The sequence below is a fragment of the Manis javanica genome, chromosome 7 (assembly GCF_040802235.1).
Source record: "Manis javanica isolate MJ-LG chromosome 7, MJ_LKY, whole genome shotgun sequence".
NCBI classification, from domain to species: Eukaryota; Metazoa; Chordata; class Mammalia; order Pholidota; family Manidae; genus Manis; species Manis javanica.
This window is the reverse complement of record NC_133162.1, coordinates 49,399,298-49,420,010: the sequence shown is the minus strand read 5'-3', so window position 1 is coordinate 49,420,010 and position 20,713 is coordinate 49,399,298. Positions and strand designations below refer to the sequence as shown.

General features: G+C 32.9%; 1 protein-coding gene across 6 annotated transcripts in view; it reads right to left on the bottom strand.

Annotated features, from left to right (window-relative positions):
- The window catches only part of CTNNA3 (catenin alpha 3), a 1,703,691-nt gene that overhangs the window by 447,475 nt on the left and 1,235,503 nt on the right, over positions 1-20,713 (bottom strand). For all 6 annotated transcript variants that reach the window (XM_073240982.1, XM_073240983.1, XM_073240981.1 and 3 more), the window contains one exon: positions 69-269. In XM_073240982.1, coding sequence (XP_073097083.1) covers positions 69-269 — 201 coding nt within the window. The remainder of the gene's footprint in view (positions 1-68; positions 270-20,713) is intronic.

The window sequence follows — 20,713 nt, the reverse complement described above, 5'->3', positions numbered from 1 at the left end:
AATATTTGCTGGCTATGTAATTCAAATATCAGGAACAGTGTACCTGTTTACTGGGGACTGAAACTTACCAGTACTTGTAAGGAAGTTAACATTTCTCATCACGCCTTCAGTGTAAGACCCTGGTTCGTAACCGTCCATTTCGCCTGCGACAATGTGAGCAACTCTTGCTGCCCGTCCTCTGATAGCGCCTGCAGCACGGTCTAAATTATCAGCATCTTGGTCTCTCAAGGCTATGATACATTTGTTGACATCTTCTAGGATATGGCTTTCTGTAAGTAAATGGATTGAATTAGTTTTGTGTGTGTGCTTTTTTTTCCAACTCCACGAATCTAGCATCTTATAACTTACGTTAACTTCTGACTTCAGAAGCGGTACACATTGAGAATGGAAGACATTGGCAATTAGGAAGGAAATAAACAGATATGATTTTGTTTATAATTCTTTAATAGCAAAATTGGCGAAATACAGAATTTTATATTTTTCTCAATACTTTTTATAGATAACATGGTGTTTTAGATTCCAGTTACAGTAGACTAAAATTTAGAATTGAATGACTTGTAGATAGAAATTAAGGAAAGTTTTTAAATTAAAACAAAAATGAACTATAAAATGATAGAATATTTTATTTTGATAATAGCAACATTATACAATTAGAAAACTCAAAAAAAGCTGTCCTAAATCTGTAGAAAAAATAAAACTATGGATTTCCATTCAACTAATATTCATTGATGTATCATGAGATTTGACACAACTACAGAAATCTTATAAATTAGTGAATAATGAAAAATGTGAAATAAACAGTTTATATGGTGAAGCAACAACTTCAGTTTGTCTGTGAAAACACTTATGTATAAAAAGCACTTTTAAAAGACTGATTGACTTGAAGCAAATTATCTCAGAGAAAGTTGCCCACTCAGAAGAGTGTCTCCAGACCTCTTTCTTTCCTTCCCCCCCCTTCATGACTAGCGCATGAAGACAGCATGGAGTAATTAGTATAGTACAACGTATTCTTTTTCTGTAAAATGATTAATAATCCCCAATAAAACTAATGAGAGGAGCTGAACAAATATGTGGAATATCAAAAAGCATGGTCAATGATATGTCTAAGACATTAAAAGAATACTTTAAGAATTAGTGATTGGCTTCTGCTTTAACAAATACTCACTCAGAATCTTTAGACTCTATTGCTGAAAACATACATAGAAAACTGCTACAACAAAGACCTCACTAATTCCAGAAAGCAGTTATCTTTCCCTGTCTCTCTCCCTCTCATTCCCTCCCTCCCTTTCTCTGTGTGTGTTACTATCTGCAGGCAAGCTACACAGGACAGGCATTCATAAAGTGATTTCCTACAGTCACACTTTCCTGTTATTGTGTACAGCATAAAATTCAATTATCAAAAATTGTGGTCCCTGGTGACCTTATACCAGATGCCTAATCATTCCTCTGCAGGACCCTTATGCCTATCAGTTATATTTATTTTATGATTTCCTCAAACCATTGTGTTTTTTCATACTCTGTTCCTGTGGGTATATTGGAATCCTGAACCAATTCCAAAGAATATGTGTGAAGTCTTCCCCACATCAACGAGCAATTCTCTGGATGCCAACAGGGTGTTGTATGATTAAATTCCAACATTACCTGGAGATATCCCTATAAGATTGCTCCACCCACCCCCATTTCCGAGCCAGTTGCCAGCCTGGCCGATCACATGTACTTCTGACGGGTTGACTGTAAATCAAAGGTTCCCATACCCTCCTCATTGGATTTGAATAATTTGCTAAAATGGTCACAGAACTTGAAGAAATATTTTACTTAGTAGATTTAACTTTCATAATTCTGGAACATCCAGTTGGAAGAGATGCATAAGAGAAGGTATGGGGAAAGGGCTCAGAGTTTCCAAGCATTTTCCAGGTGCAACCACTTTCCCCACATCTCCAAGTATTCACCAACCTGGAAGCTCTCTGAACCCCATCCTGTTGCATTTTTATGGAAACTTGATTACATAAGCATGTGATTAAATCATTGGCTCCTGGCTATTGAATCTATCTTTAGCCCCCATTCCCTTCCGGGAGATCAGTGGGTGGGACAGAAAGTTCCAACCCTCTAATCACTGAGTTGGTTCCCCTGGTAACCAGCCCCAACTTTAGTGGGAAGGGGGATGCAAAAGTCAATTCATTAACATAACAAAAAACACCTTTACTGCTCTCATCACTTAGGCAATTCCTAGGATTTTAGGAGCTCTGTGCCAGAAATGGGGACAAAACCAAATAGCTATTTCTTATTATAAATCATCATATCACAACTGCCAATCTCCTTTAGTCTGCTTGGTCAACTCCTATTATTCTTTAAAGACTAGCCAAATGTTCCTTCCTCAGGAAATCCATGCTTACCTAAAGCAAGACAAATTTGGTTCCATGTTGTTTAGGATTATCATAAAATAGTATGTATGTTTCCACTAGAGCTTCTTCCCATTTTAATGATACACTAATGAAACTTTCTCTAGTAGACTAGAAATAGACTGTGAAATATATATGACTGTAACTATTTTATCTTACTGCTTGAAGTATCATATCTAATCTCTAGTACAATATGTGGAACCTGTTAGACTAACAAGAATGTTTATTGAAAGAATGAATGCAGTCTTCTCATAAGATGCACCTGGGAGTAGAAATTATTTTGTCTAAATCCTGAATCGTGGATTATGAACATAGGTAGACACATTTCTGTGACCTTGAATTTAGTCAATTTAACCTATATCAAGGACAGTCAGGTCATTTGCATGAAAAAGATTAAACACTGAAAAACTTCATTCTAAATTCACCAGAGTTTTAACCTAATTTGTAGCATTCAGTTATGAATGTGCCATTAATGCCTATCATAAATCCAAGCACAGTCCCATCTCAGCAGAAAGCACATGTGTATCATAACCATCATATTTCCTCTGGAACTGAAGTACAAGTTTAAATGTGGAAGGCATAATAACCATCAGTTTTCTTTTTTTTTAAATCCACAGATGTGCACTTTAATGACACATTAAGAAACTGTTAAATTTTAAGTATGTTGGTGAAGTTTTTTAAACAAGCACAACATATATGTAGAGAATGAATATTTAATCTATATCTACTAAAGATGCTGAGTTTTAGATGGCAGAGCTGTTTTTGAAAAATTTTGTGAAAATTACTTAAGGAAAAAAACGTTAATTCTTGAAAGATTAAGATCTAATAAATTAAGTAATTTCTGTTTAGTTAAAGGTAAAATCATACCTGCCACAAATTATTTTTTTCCTAGTGAATTTTGCACAGGAAAAAAATATAAAAAGAATATTCATTAGCAGTGAATTGAATGTTCACCTTTTCTATAGAACAAAAATATACATGCTCACCAATTTATTTTAATAGTTAAAGCAGAGAACAAAAATGAAGCACAGATTTTCTGGTTCTTTTTCTTGGTGTATTGGAAGTTTGTGTGGTTATTGCTTTAGATTGAGCAATACTAACAGATCAGGTAATCTGCAGTTGTCAAAAACTGCTAATTACCTTCACTGCCCTGAAAACAGTCACTTTAGTTTTTGGAATATTCGGTATGTTAATGTTATTTTGTTGGGGGTTGAGTTTATTCTCCTCAGTTCTTGTCCCTGCTGCAACAAAGAATTGAAGGGCAGAAACACAGTAGTGAAACGGAGTTGAGGTTTTATTTGAATGTACGCCAAGGGGAGGAGTGGGCCAGAGTCAAGGTAGACAAAGGCAGGTTTACTTGAATAAAACAGGGAGGTAAGAGAAGTTCAATGAACTCCTGTTCAGCATAGGGAACATCCGCTGCCAACTCCTGAAGCCAGGGCCACCTGCCATTCAATGTCTGCTTGAATCTGCACCATGCTGGGACTAAGACCCTACCATCTCAGGATTTGGGGGAGCTGCAGAGCACTGGATGGAGTGATGTTCAGGGAACTTCCCAAAAGCAAGGAAAAGAGATTTTCAGCAGGCTACCAAGGAGCATGATCATAGAGCTGCAGTTCCCTCCCAGTCACCCAGGCGAGGGGAACTTGCAAGCCCAGATCAGAGCTCTCAGCAGGCTCTCTACTTATCTAGAGTAGAACAGAGAGTGACATACTGAAAGAAAGGCTAGTGTGGGCATCCTCAGAGAGGAGGCTCTGTTAAGGACTTGGAGTCTCGGGTGTTATAGGGCTTTTTGGGTAAGGGTCAGCATAAGACATGATGCAGATGATTTATAATTCCTTTGATGTTTTGTCTTAAATGTAGCATTATTTAGGTGACTGTGTTGGCCTGGATCTCAGCATTCTTCATTCACATAGGTTTATTTACACTTCTGAGGTCTGGCTCCTGCCCTTGTTACAAAGTTATTTGATTAAGGGACTAGAAGAAGAGGAAAAAAACAGCATATAGGTTAAGTTAAAGAATAAGCTGGGCCTTTTTGCAGGCTAAATAGATTTTACAATGGCATTATCTAATTGATCCAACAAAAACATGGGCTTGGATGCTTTTATTTAACTGGGGAATATCCAGGCATTCCAAGCTGCTCTTGACCTTTGAAACTTCAACTAATTAACTCATTAATTCTGTGAGTCTTCTCTGGCTCTTTGACTTTATTTGGTTAACTTGTTGAGTCCCTCTTAGTGGGCTTTACTGGCCTATTCTTCCTCTACCTACTCATATCTATTTTACTGCCTAACGTTTTTTTAAGCAGTGAAAAATGTGAATTAACCACAACCTAAAAAATCTTATAGGAAGGTATTAATAAACTTCTAAACTAAGAGGATGATTTAAGTTTGAGATCTAATGTAGCAGCAAAATTGACACTATAGAAGTAACTTTTTCAAGAGCATGGGAATGCATCCAGTTACTTGAGTTTTGGGTCTGCCCAATAAAGGCTACTGACTATGGTGCAGAGCTATTGATTTTCAATAATTTTCAGTATGGGTATAAAAAATCCTGAAGACTATAACTATGGCTATGGGTTTTATTTTTATTAAAATATATTTACCTTGGTAGCCTCTTACACCAAGTTAAGAACTGAGCCTGTGTCAAAATAAGCTTTTCTGAGCAGTATGCACAATTATGTATGAAATTGGCAACTAGAAAAAGGGTGACAGTTCTCTGTGTGTCAAGATGGCCTTTCATATGTCTTAGATTGGTAGTCAGCTTCCAGTTCATTTATTATGAAATGTGGCAGAAATAAATCCAGTAAGTTGAGAAAAAAAGAAGTCATACTTAAATTAATCATGTTTAAGAATTATAGAGGTAAGGCCAGATATGGAAATGAAAGTCCTATATGAATATATACAGTATGGGAAAATTCTAAGCAAAATATAAGCAAAATAAGTGGCAAGAATCATATAACCAGATTTTATCTGAAGTAGCTGTATTTAGAATTTGGAGATGATGACTAAATGATCTTTTGAATTACTAAGATTAAATATAGCACAAACACATTAGGAAAGGTTTGCAAAATTTCCATTATTGTGACACTTCCCCATTACTCCGCATGTTTCACAAAATGCCAGCAATTATTTGCATAAAATTCTAAACACAGAGTGCCAGAAAAAGAAAATAAAATGTTGGGTACCTCCCACATATGCACAATAACTAAACATTAAACTAATTTCTTAAAAACAATTATTTCTTTGCTATTCATATTTCAGGTGAATTTAAGTAGCTAAAAAGGCCTTCATTATAGATAGCTTGAGCTCTTATTCCTAGCTATATAATTCTCAACCTCCAAGAAAGAAATAAAACACCAAATACCTTGCATAAAACTTCCTACAGATTGCTCTCTTAAGTCTTGGCTAATGGCATGGGTTTAGTTGTTAGACACAGCAAGTAACATTACGAGCTCTATGTCTAATTTATTAATTTTTTTCTCAGCCACTGATGCACTTGGATTCAACAGCTACATTATTTTTCAAACAATGTTTAAGTGAAAGAAAGAATGCTATTACAGAACAAGCACATTCAGAATATTTTATGTTTTGAAGAAATGATTGAAGATTTGTTTTAATAGTGTCAGAGTGTCAGTTTAACATTTGATTTGGGACAAGGGGTGAATGTTGTGGTGTTACTGCAAATCCTGAAGTGCATTATTTTAAGAGCAGAGAATTGTTGAACTACTAGCAATTTCTATCAATCATTTTATAGCTATCCTGAGAATCAAAGGGTGATTTCTATTATGTTGGAAAACAGTAATAAACAAGAAAATAAAGGAACTGATCTTAGACTAAAAGATTCTTCATTTGTTGCAAACTTCTCTGGGTAACCACTTCAGTCACTGCAGCAGGGGTCACACAATAAGATTTTGAAATACATTAAAACATTTTTTTTCTATGATTTTTTTCTTAATTCTTCAGTTTTCCACAATTAAAGTTAGAATTTGCCTTATGGAAAAATAGAAAACAAAATCAAGGGAGAACAGTAAGTTAATTTATTGGCTTTTGACTTCCAAAGCAGAATTTTACAAATCTATAGCCCAGAGAAAATTCCAAAAATAGAAACACATTTTATTTGCCTAAGTCAGACATTATTCAAAGGTAAATGTTATTTTCTTTTAATGGCAAAACCTGAAGAGGTAGAGAGTTTATGCTGTAGTCCATTGAATGAGGAATAATATGCCACCAACTGTTTGCTCCCCTGATATGTCACATAGTAATGAATACGAATTTTTATCTAGTAGAGATGGGAATAATTTTTATAGAAAAGATAATTCTGAAGATCACACTTTTATTGCTTTGTAGGACTTTAACCAGTTTGTTTCTAAATTAGAAATTTCATTTAACCATTCTTTATTCAGTTCTCCTTAAACAATACTTATCATTTTGGCAGCTCCCAAGAATGATTTTTTGATATAAGATCATTTTAAATTTGTATACATCTTAGTTTGAACTTTGGAAAATTACTATTTGTGTGATTTGACTTGGAAGCTACTAATACTTGCATTTTTTTCTATCTGGGGGGAATAATATAAAGCAAAAGGTACAGGTTAAATCATAGATTGACATTTAAAATGCAAAACTATAAAGCTCCTAAGAGAAAACCTAGGTAACCTTGGATTTGGCAATGACTCTTTCAATGCAGCACTGAAAGCATAAATGATGAAAAAATAACTGATAAGCTGGACTTCACAAAAATTTAAACTTCTCCTCTGAAAAAGACACTGTTAAAAGGATGAAAAACAAATCATGAGATGGGAAAAATATATTTGCAGAACACATTTAATAAAAGTCTGGTATCCATAATGTATAAAGAATTCTTAAAATTTAACAATAAGGGGAAAAACTCATTTAAAATGAGCAAAATATCTTAGCAGACACTTCAACAAAGAAGACATAGGATAACAAGACTATGAAAAAATACATATCATAAGGGAAAGCAAATTAAGCAATAATGAGATGCCACAGCACACCTATTAGAATGGCCAAAATCCACAATACTGACAAAATCAAGTGCTGACAAGGATGTGGAACAACAACACTCATTCATTGGTGGTGGGAATGCAGAATGGTACAGCAAATTTGGAAGACAGTTTAGCAGTTTCTTATAAATCTAATATACTCTTACAGTATGATCCAGCAATTGTACTCCTTGATATTTACCCAAAGGGGTTGAAAACTTAAATCTATATAACACCTTCACATGAATGTTTATAGCAGTTTTAATCATAATTACCAAAACTTGCTATCAACCAAAATGTCCTTCAATAGGTGAATGAATAAACTGTAACACATCCATCCAGAGGAATATTATTAAGGAATAAAATGAAATTACCTATCAAGCTGCAAAAAGACATGGAAGAAACTTAAAAGTATATTGCTAATGAATGAAGCCAATGTGAAAAGGCTATATACTGTATGATTCCAATTATATGACATTCTGGAAAAGACAAAACTTTGGACATAGGACAAAGATCAGTAGTTGCCAGGAATTCTGGCATTCTGGGGTAAGGATGGAGAGAGGAATAGATGGAGTACAGGGGATGTTCAGCATAGTGAAACAAAGAAGTATGATACTTTCACAGTAGGCATACATCATTCTAGTAATGTTAAGACTCTGGATCCGTACAGAGCCAATATAGCTAGAGAGAACCGTAAGTATTCCAGAGACATCACCAGAGAGATGGCCACAGAAGAAGAAATTAACAAAGGTCAGTTCTTCAGCTATTTAATTACTGTGGTATAGAAGCAAAAGTCTAGGTTAATGCATTTTACACTGTCCTTATTTTAACAAAATAAACAAAGAGAAAGTAAATTAAACCTTAGGCATTCTCATTCAGCTCATACTTTCTTCCATTGACTCTTCTTAAACTGAGCTTTTTCATGTTAATTGTCCCATTCTTCCTTTCTCAGAGACCAAGAACCTATTAATATCTAATATCAAAATACTGAGTAAAAAAAAAAAAAAAAAAAAGCTTTGAGAGTATTACCAGATTGAACATCAGGACTGTCAGCAGGAACAGACAGTAGTGAACAATTCTCCCACATTATGCAATAAAACCAGTTAATTCCTGCACACTGGATGCTAATGTTGGATGCTTCTGTGACTGAATACTCTTGTAAAAAGCAGCAAGTATTCATTTGGGTGCTATTCCTTGTTTATAGTTCAAAATACAGAACAACTTGTGTGTCCAATTATGAAATCTGTACTTTTAGACACAGAGATAAGAAAATCTTGGCATTGTTTTAAATGACTTCCTTGAAGTGTATGACACATATATTAGAACAGAAACCCCAAAGAATAAAGTACATAAAACAAAAATACAGATAAAACTAGAAACAAATTAGTTGTTTTTATAACCTGGCAAATTTTATTTATTTATGTATTTTATTTCACAGAACATTAAGTATGCAGCTCAATTATTTCAATTATCTTCTAAAATACAGTATCTTTCAACCCTGAAAAAAAAAAGTCTAGCAATTAAAAAGGACAAGGCTGTTATTGGATACATAACCTTAGGGAAGTTCATTTCCTTAGTCAATGAATTTATGTTAAACTCAGTCACAATGTTCTTTGTTTAAAGTTATATTTCTTTTATATTTCGGCTCTCAAATGCACAAAAATTCTCTGAGTAGAGTCCTCTCCATAAAATGGGTTCTCTGTCTCACTCTCATTAGTAATTATTTCAAAGAACTTCTTAAAATCTGGAGTTTGCCAAACTTATGACAAAGAAGTCCATGAGGTTAGAAGCAAAGTGTCATTTCTTATCTTCAAATCAGTGTCATTCACAAAATATTTTGGATCAATGTGATTGTTTTATAACAATATGGATATACCAACAAAGCTACATGTAATTGGACAGCCAATTATAAGGACTAATAAAAAATGAAGGGTAAAGGAAACCGCTTAAAATATATAAGTACCATCCTTCCAGAAAACTCAATATTTCATCTTAACTCAGATGTCTAAGGAGTCTGTGCTTATCATTTATGTGTCCATGTTGGATGCGTCTGTGGCTGGATACTCTTGTGAAAAACAGTCAGTATTCATTTGGGTGCTATTCCTTGTTTATAGTTCAAAACACAGAACAATTTGTGTGTCCAATTATGAAATTTGTACTTTTGGACAAGTCCCCACAAAGCTCCCCAGAAAAATCTCTCACCTATAAAGCTCTCTAGAAAAATCTCTAATGGCTCCTACTCATATCCATCCTATAATATCTGAACTAGATTCCAATTTCACCAGCATCAGTAATTTTTCTCTTGAGTTCTTTCTTGATGCTTTATATATATATATACTGCTATTTTATTTTCTAATTTAACTCCAAAAACATAACATTCTCTGGATCCACAATCTTATTGAATAAACATGGATTTTATTCAAATATTAAAGAAAGGATTTTAAAAATCTCTTCCGGTTGTATTTAAACAATATTTTAGTAAGTCTAATGTAATTAAGAAGAAATAATTAACAATACAGTTTACTAAAAGTTTATTTAAAAAGTTTTGAAATCACTAAGTGAAACTGTCATGAATTAAAATTTCAAGAGAATGATTATATAGATTTAACCTCAATTATAAGTTGGGTATCTAAGTGAAAGCAAAATCTTAAGTTGTTGACTTATATTAACACCTTGCAAGTGGATCCAGTGTATGGGAATGTTGTGGAAGAGCTACCTAATTAAAAAGCAAAACAACCTCTTTTATTTTTCTGTGACAGGTACAGAAATGTTTATGTGCAATTCAACAATGGAACCAACAAAGTGCTGGAATAGTTATTAAGCATTATTAAGCATTAGAGACATGAATTCATTCTTCAATCTACATAGTGGATTGATGAAGTTAGGGCAGGGTATGTTATTTCCCAAATTTATTATATTTAGGGCAGGGAATGATATTCCCCAAATTCCCAAAATTGTCACTCCCAAAGAAATTCTTTTTCTGTAAACCAAAATAACCTCCTACATATTTGTAGGTGTACAGATTATGCCATAATAAAGTTTAAACTTCAGCTACTGATTGAAATAACAACTACCAGTGAGTTTGTTTTATAATCCAAACTAATCATTGGTGAATATAAATAGTTCTTTCAATTAATGGAGTGTTATAAAACAATGTAAAAGCTTATAAAATATTTTAAATTGCATAAAAACATGCTTAAGAGATAATTTTAAGGGAAAAATCAGGATATAAATCAATTAAAATTGTGTATTGTGTCTTTGTTTGAAAATCATATGTATTTTGGGTTGTTTACAATACACCATGTAAATACATATCTTTTCTAAAAATTCTGGAAAGAAATTTCCAAATGCCTAAAAGTTTTTAATAGATGATGGCATTATGGATAATTTTAACTTTTTTCTAAAGCATTTATTTACTTTCCACAAAGTAATACTGTATGTATCACCACATATTACCATTTTAATGATCACTATTTTAAATTGTACTCTGTCCTTAATTAGCAATGTTATTAAAGAAGGAACTTGAATGAGTAAGACTTAGAGAACTAAGCATACTACCATTTGTTAACAACTATATATTGCTGAAGTAAATGTAAGTCCTAACTCACTTAATTCTTCCAGGATTATTTTTCCTCTCTCTTTTTGCTTGCAAACTAAGGGCAATTGTAAACTGGTATTTTTAAAAATTAATTCATTCAATGAGTATTTATAGAGTCCCCACTGCTAGTTATTTTGCCAGTTATAGGAAATGACAAATGTCACTCTCTTTGTTTTAAAAGAACTTATAATACAATGACAGAAATGAGCAAATAAACAAATAACTATAAGGAATAGGAAGAATACCATAATGTACATGGGTAGGAGTGGCTGGACCATTTCTTTTTCCAACAACATGCTTCCTCGTACTATGTTTGGATATCACTGCACTGTGTACCATGCATTGTCCCATTAAAATCAGACTGATCCCAGTAGCATGTCATGGTCGTTGCGGAAATAGTTTTTTAAAGTTCATTGTGTATTTACAGTTCCTTGGTGATTACAAAAGTAGGTGGAGTAATTTTCCTATCAAAATGATACTTGTATGTGCAACAGTCTCTAATATCTCCAATTATGAGAGTAATTTGAAGACGAGTAACTCATGTACTATGGGAGTCATTGCTGGAGTGATGTCTGCATAAAAACTGAAGAATTTCTGAAAAGGTTATTCACTGGGAGAGTTTAATGTTACATAACCAATTTATAAGTGTTTTTTTATTAGATGGCTAATTTTTTTGTTTACATCTTTTTTTTCTTTGAACATTTTAATTGTTTTTAATTGCTTCTTTCACAACCTGCAAAATACAATTTATGCCCTTTTCATATGGACATCTGAGTTCAGTTAGATTCAGTTTAGGTAAAAGAGAGGCATGAAAATGCTCACCTTCTTATTTAACAATTTAAAAAGAATAGTTGTTTTATTTCCTAACTCTGTACTCAAGAACAAGTTTTTATCTCATACAAAAACTTCCAAAAGGAAAATTGGCACAAATAGCATTCATGTCCAACAATTACAATAATTACATGGGATCAGTGCAATTTATTTGCAAGGTATTAAAGCTGGAAGAATTTTTTTTGCCAGGATTCAAACATAATGAAAGACAGTAGCACATGGAACAAACATCCATATAATAAGGATCACAATAGGAGAAGCTAGTGGAGGTTCTATAATGAGATCAAAGAAAATCAAATCAGGAAGAAAGGTAACATGACAGCAAACACTGCTGATAGTAATGAGGGGTAAGCTGTTCAAAAGATTACCAGGAATGTGAAACAAAACGTGTTTTTTTTAAAGCTAAAGCTAAATAAAAAGCAGAGAAATAATAATCTTTGTGCAAGATCTTGAATAAATATATGAGGCTTTTTTTTTCTAAAAATGCACAGCACAGTTGGCCTACACAGCTTATTCTCCTTTTAGTTGAAAACCTCCACTGTCAGACCATCTAATCAAACCATCTTGAACAAATTCACTGTTGTTATCTTCTAACCTTGCCTAGAAGGCCATTCCTTGCATTTAAGTATCTCTGCATGAAAAACAGATTCACAACTTCTGGTCTGATTTTGTTTTCCTTTAATTTTCATTTTGTTGCCTTTTCCACTTTATTTCCTTTTCCAATCATGTTTGTTGAGCTGCAAATAGCAATTTTCACTTGATCTGTAGTCTTATTTCACTGCCTATTTTTAGGGCTACTAGTCTACCTTGTTTCTTCAGGCTAGCTGTAAAATAATAATTTGCTTTTTATGATTTGTTAAATAGTAATATTGTTCTCATACAATTCGGAAAGTTGGCATAAGCTTTATTTTCTTATAGTATTATCCACATCAATAAAATACCTGAGCTAAATTTGGCTGTGAATGTTTTCTCACTGCTATATATCCATGGGACCTGATTTACTTTCCTTTCTTACAACTGGTTTCCTTTTGTATCATCTGCTATAGTGAGTTCTCAACATTTTTAAAAAGAAACTGATCACTTAAAACAATGTTATTTTTAATACAAAAAAAAACCGCTGTAAGTATAAAATATTATAGCTGAAATAATAAACACAAAGCTTGACTTTGACAGTCAGGAGTAAGTAAATCCAAACATATGGCATCCCAAATTCCATCATAATTTTATCATGTGGTACATGTGTAAAATGTGAGATGGTTACACAATATTATAAAATGACATGAAAGGCCTTCAATAAGAACTTGATTATTTTTCTCATATTATAGATTATGGTATATTGTATTTTCATTTTTCACTTGTCTCAAGGTATTTTTTGATTTCCTCTTTGATTTTTTTGTTGACCTATTGATTGTTCACTAGTATGTTGCTTGATCTCCATATATTTGTGATTTTTCCAGTTTTTTGTGATTGATTTCCAGGTTCATACCACTGTGGTCTATAAAGATGCTTGATATGATTTCAATCTTCTTAAATTTATTAAAACTTGTTTTGTGGCCTAACATATGATCGACCCTGGAGAATATTCCATGTGCATTTGAGAAGAATGTGTATTCTGCTGCTTTTGGATGGAATATTCTGTATATATTAAGTCTATCTGACATTCAAAGCTGATGTTTCTAATTGATTTTCTATCTGGATGATCCATCCACTGATATAAATAGAATATTAAAATCTCCTACTATGCGTTGTATCACTGTTATTTCTCTGTTTAGGTCTATTAATATATGCTTTATATATTTAGGGACTCCTTTTTGGGGAGCATAATTATTTACAAATGTTGTATCTTCTTGCTGGATTGAACCCTTTATTATTATGTAATACACATCTTTGTCTTTATTACAGTCTTTGTTTAAAACTTTATTTTGTCTGATATAAGTATAGCTACCAAGGTTTCTTTTGGTTTCTGTTTGTATGAAACATTTTTTCCATCCCTTCATTTTCAGGCTGATTAGTCTTGCTTCTAAAGTGAGTCTTGTGTGGGCAACATATAGATGGATCTTATTTTTTTTATCCATTCAGCTACTCCATGTCTTTTGATTGAAGAATTTAATCCATTACATTTTGAATACTTATAAATAGGTGTGTACTTATTGCTATTTCATTAATTGTTTTCTGGATGTTCTGTAGTTCTTCTCAATTCCTTTCTTCTCTTGGTCTCTTCCCTTGTGGTTTCATGCCTTTCTATAGTGCTAATGTTTAGATTCCATCCTCTTTACCTTGTATGTATCTACTGTAGGTTTTTGCTTTGTGGTTACCATGTAGTGTACATATATCAGCCTATATATATATATGTCCATTTAAAGTGAAAGCACATTAAGCTTGAATGCATTTAATACTCTCCATTCCCATGTTCATTGTCTATGATGTCACATTTTACATCTTTTTATTTTGTGTATCCCTTAATTAATTATCATAGTTATAATTATTTGTACTACTTCTTTTTACCTTCATGCTAGTTTTAGAAGTGATTAGTGCACTACCTTACTGTATATTTACCTTTACTAGTGAGATTTTTACTTTCATATGTTTCTTGTTATTAATCATTGTCCTTTCTTTTAAGCTTAAAAAAGTCCCTTTAACATTTCTTGTAAGGCCCAAAGTTAACAGAAGGAAAAAGATAACAAAGAAAAGAGCAGACATAAATGAAATAGAGATAGAAAAGACAACAGAAAAGATTGGTGAAATTAAAAGTTCGTTGTTTGAAAAGATAAAACTGATAAACCTTTAGAAAGACTCACCAAGAAAAAAAGAAAGGGCTTAAATAAATAAAATCAAAAATGAAAGAGGGGAAGGTATAACTGATACCAAAGAAATACAAAAGAATCATGACACTACTATAAACTATTATACACCAATAGATTAGACAATCTAGAAGAAACTAATAAATCCCTAAAAACACAATCTTCCAAGACTGAGTCATGAAGAAACAGAAAATTTGAATAGAACAATCACTAACTAGGATGTTAAATCAGTGACCAAACACCTACCAAAAAACAAAATTCCAGGATGAAATGGCTTCACTTATGAGTTCTACCAAATATTCAAAGATGTAATACTTATCTTCTCAAATTCTTCCAAATAATTGATGAGGAGGGAACTCTTCCAAACTCATTTTATGAAGCCAGTATTACCCTGATACTAGAACCACATAAAGATACCATTAACAAAAAGAAAATTACAGGCCAATATTCCTGATGAACAGGATGCAAAATATTAGCAAACCAAATTCAACAATACATTAAAGGTTTATACACCATGACTGAGTGTATATCATTTATTATATTCCAGTGATGCACACATGATTCAACATAGGTAATCCAGTTAGTGTGATATACCGCATTAACAAAATGAAGAATACAAATCATATGATCATCTCAACAGATGTTGAAAAATCATTTAAAAAACTTCATCACCCATTTATAATAAAAATTGTCAAGAAAGTGAGTATAGAGAGAATGTACCTCACCATAATAAAGACTGTCTATGACAAGCCTGAGCTAATACCAAACTCAACGGTGAAAAGCTAAAAGCTTCTTCTTTAAGACAAGGAACAAGACAAGGATGCATTTTCTTGCCACTTTTATCCAAATAGTATTGGAAGTCCTGGCCAGACAATTGGGTAAGAAAAAGAAATAAAAGACCTCCAAACTAGAAAAGAAGAAGTAAAATTCACTCTTTGTGGAAAACATGATTTATGCATAGAAAATCCTAAATATTCTACCAAATAATTGTTGGAACTAATAAATTCAGTGAAGTTGCAGGATGCAAAATCAACATACAAAATATGTTGCATTTTAATACACTAGCAACAAACTATGAGAAGGAGAAATTAAGAAAACAATCCCATTAATAATTCAGCAAAAATAATAAAATGCCTAGGAATAAATTTAACCAAGAAGATGAAATTTGTACATGAAAACTACAAGACACTGATGAAAAAAAGTGAAGATAACACAAATAAATGAAAAGATAACCCATGCTCATGGACTGGAAGAATTAATATTATTAAAATGTCCACATTAGTAAAAGCAATATACAAATTCAATGCAACCACTAACAGAACTCCAATGGCACTTTTCCACAGATTAAAACAAAAAAAATGCTTAAATTTGTATGGAACAACAACAGATCCCTAATAGCCAAACAGTCTTGCAAAGGAAGAACAAAGGTGGAGGCATCATGCTTCCTGGTTTCAAACTATATTATATAGCTATAGTAATCAAAACAGTTTGATATTGGCAGAAAAGCAGACACATAAATCAATGGAGGAGAAGAGAGAGCTCAGAAATGAACCCATGTACATATGGTCAATTAATTTAGTACAAAGGAGACAAAAACATAAACAGAATAAATGATTGTCTCTTCAATAACTAGTGCTGAGAAAACTTGCCAGAAACATGCAAAAGAATGAAAGTGGACCACTATCTTACCCCATACACAAAAAATTAATTAAAAATAGGTTAAAGATTTGAATGTAAGACTAGAAACCATGAATGTACTAGAAGAAAACATAGGTGGTAAGCTCCTTGATATCACCTTTGATGACTTTTGGATCTGACTCCAAAGGCAATAGAACAAAAGTAAAAATAAACAAGTAGGACTACATCAAACTAAAAAGCTTTTGCAAAGTGAAGGAAACCATCAACAAAAGTAAAAGGCAATCTATTGAATGGGAGAAGATACTTGTAAAGCATATTTCCAATAAGGGGATGCTATCTAAAATATATAAACTACCCCCAACTTAATACAAATAAACAAACAATCCAGTTAAAAACAGGCAGAGGATGTGAACAGATATTTTTTCTAATGAGAATATTCAGATAGCCAACAGACATAGAAAAGATGTCCAGTATCATTAATCATCACTACATCCGAAGCACAATGAAATGTCACCTCACAACTGTCAGAATGGCTAATATGAAAAAGAAAAGGAAAAATAAGTGTTGGCAAATATGTGTAAAAAAGGGAAACCTTGGGCATTGTTGATAGGAAGCCACTATATAAAAGAGTGGGAGGTTCCTCCAAATGCTGAAAAAATAGGATAACCATATGATAACTATTTGATCCAGCAATTCCACTTCTGGGCATTTATCTGAAGAAAATGAAAACACTAATTTGAAAGGCTGTATGTATCCTGTGTTCATTGTAATGTTATTACAATAACCAAGATACAGAAACAACCAAAGTGTCCATCAATGGATAACTGGACAAAGAAGACATGGTATATATATATATGCAATGGAATACTAGTCAGCCATAAAAAGAAAAATGAAATCTTGCCATTTTTGACAACATGGATGGACATTCAGGGCATTATTTTAAGTGAAGTAAATCAGAGCGAAAGACAACACCACATGACTTCACTTATATGTGATCTCTAAACAAAACAAAGCTAAACAAATAATCAAAAGATCACAGAACTAACATGCAGAGAACAGATTGGGTGTTGCCAGAAGGGAGGGTTATGGGGGATGGGAAAAAATATTTTATTTTTTATGCCCTCATAAAAAAATAAATAAGTCATGGGGATGTAGATATGATGTAAAACATGGTGGGTATAGTCAATAATATTCTGTAACTTAATCTGGTGATGGGGGAAACGACTACTGGGGTGAACATTTCACAGTATACATAGATATCAAATCATGTGGTACACCTGAAATCAATATAATGTTACTTGTCAATTATATATCAGTAATAATAATAATAATAATAATAATAAAGAGCTCACACTGTAAATCACTTCTTGCTGTTACTTTAGTATGTCATTATGAATAATGATATACATTTTTCCATGACTATTCAGTATAGATAATCATATATTTTCATAACAATAGTAGATTATGTTGATGTTTTTGCTTTCTTAAAGTTTAAAAGTTTTCTGAACAAAATTTTCTTTCAAAAGACTTTATCTATCTAGAACTCATTAAAGTGCTCTGTTTTGTTAAGAAACTATGAATTTACTCGTTAGAGGGCCCCTCTGATAGTAATAAATGTCTACTGTCTAACTTTCCAAGAACATCAAACACCAGCTAACAGATTTATGTGATAGTGGAAAACACCCAATTAGTTTCAGCAGAATGTGTTCTTAAAAAGTACATGTATTCTAACTATATAGGGAATTTAAACAACTGTGCTTAAAGAAAACAGGAAAAGAAGATTTGAGTCAATTCATCATTTTTATTGTATACTCTCAATTCTACCCAAACCACATCTAACAACTATATTTCAGTGCTATTTACTAGTGCTTTGCAACTCGACTCTTAAAGTGGGCTTATGCACATATCAAATGGATGGACATAAATACAATACCATGTACTGTAGGATGAATATTTAGTATTGATAATAAGAGTAATTTAAAAAACTCTTTGAACATTGCTCTTTTAGATCACTCCTAATATTTGAAGATGCTTTGTCTCTCTTAGTTACTTAATTAGCTGTGGCTTTCATACTAGGCATATATTTACTTGAAGCTAAAAGACCACTCTAACAACTTTCACATATTCAAAACCATTTTCACTCATTATTTGTAGTTCCATTCCAACAATTTTAAATAAGTATTTAAATCTGTATTTTATACATATTTCTCATTTTTTAAATGGTGGCCTTTTTTTTTCCCCCTAAAGTAGAAAATTATAAGTCACTCAATGATTTATTGCTCTTGATAAAGTATATGTCATCATTTAGCCATAAGATAGAAGCTCCACCGTGCATGACAGAGGGGGTCCCAGATCATTCTTACTGGCACAATGGATTAGGGAAAAACTCTACAGATTAACAATTCTCTTCAGTGTCCTTCTTTCTTTATTTCACTTCCTAAATCTTTTCTTTCAAATCCCAAATTTTAATTGTTCTTAAGCTATCCTAAGTATACTACCTAGGCCTGCTGTAAAGATCTTCTTGATATATAAATATTCCTCACACTCCCCACTTATTCTTTCAGTGATACTCTTACTCTTTTGTAAAAATGGCCTTTAACCAACATTTAGATTAAATATATTCAAACTAAAATGTCAATGACTGTAATTCAGGTATCTAATGAGTACATTAAACATTCCATAAGAACAGTGTGGCAACCTACCTGAAAATGAATGTATGATTTACAGACTGGAATAGTGAAATATTTTTAATCAGAGTTCTGCTGCTGCTCCTTATCTATATGAACAGGCCACAAGCACATGTATTTCACACTTTCGACAAATTCTAACAAAATACTGTCAATGTCAACAGACTCCTCACCCCTAAGTAGACATAGACTATATACAATAACCTCAGAATGCATTGCCATTTCTCTTTTGCAATTGGGTAGAGTATTCTAAAAAAAAATTATGGAATTTCTAGAGTTATCCCATAACCTAAGTATGATTGTAGCATACCTACTTCTGTAGATATTTTCTGGGAATTCTAAATCTCTCTTATGTACCAAATAGTTAACTTGCTTCTAGAAACATGAGAAATCTCTGGGAAAGTTCAAGTAATGAGAAGAGGACAAAGGGAAATTTTCTGAATATGAGAATTTATTACCTTAATTTGCTTCATGTTCTTGGCTCACCTAATACCAACAATGTTTTCTATTTCTGCAGTAGACTGAATTGCTCTCTGCTATTCTGATTAACTAATCTGTGCTAAAAACAGGCAATGAACATATAGATAAATACATTTGTATTTTTAAAAAAACTTTCTAAAGGGAATGCCCTAATTACAAATGCTGCATTAAGACTATTGAGGAAAAGTTTGTAAGCAAGTATATTTAGGATGACTCTGCCTAAAGAATCAGAATAAAAAGATAAAAAGATCAAACTTGGCCTTGGGAACAACCTTGGTGAAACTAATGATCCTTCAGGAAAAGTCAAGATCCCAGACCTGCCTGCTATTCACAGAATATTTTGATCTGCAGACAAAACCACTCTCTATCCAGCATTTCTGATTTATTTTAGGGACTTACACAAATCTAAGTTCAGGAAAATCTAAAGAGGCTTTATTCAGTTAACTTTGCAACTCAGTATCAAGTCAAGAGCATGCTAGGTCCACTCTGATGGCAGGTCTAAGTACTAGCAAACAGCTTTATCTTGTAGCTGCTCCTCAAGAATAAGATTCTATTCTTGATCTTCAGTTTCTTGGGTTGAAACCATCCTAAGTACTGATACGTTGCCCTAGAGGCCTCTTTCTACCTCTCACATTATTACCTGCCCCTTGGTTCTTTGTCACTAGGTTTCCCCTGCCTTCTAGAATAATCATTTATAATCATTGTCATGACATTCTTGTCATAGATCATCCGCCCATGTTACCATTTTGTGCATATTTTTACCATCAGCAGATACTAGGCTGAATCTGCCAGAGTGGTACTACTTACACTGGGAGGATGCACCGAGTTTCAGTTTCTAAGATAGCTTTTCTTCCTGGTGTTGGCGTTGAAATGCCTGTGTGTCTCAAGACTTACTCTGCCAGTAAACATTTAAAACTAAAGACAATTGAGCCTTTTTATTCTTATAAAAAGAAAATTATAGAGGTCTGACAAGTGACATGAATCACCCAAGATAGCATAGTTTGTAACTGGCAAAGCTGAGATTAGAATTCAAGTCTCATGAATCATAGACTTTGGGCTCCTTTCATTACACAATTTTGGTGGATTAAAGACAGCCAGATGCCACGCCATTTTTCCACTGAAGAGCATGCACCGGGGTCAAAAGAAATAATATGTTGTTTCATCTGACTTTTGAGTGGAAAAAAAGTAGTAATTTGGATTTCCTACTTTATAGGAAATACGACCTTAAGCAAATATTTAGCTTCTCTCAGCTTCATTTTTCCCTTCTGTCAATT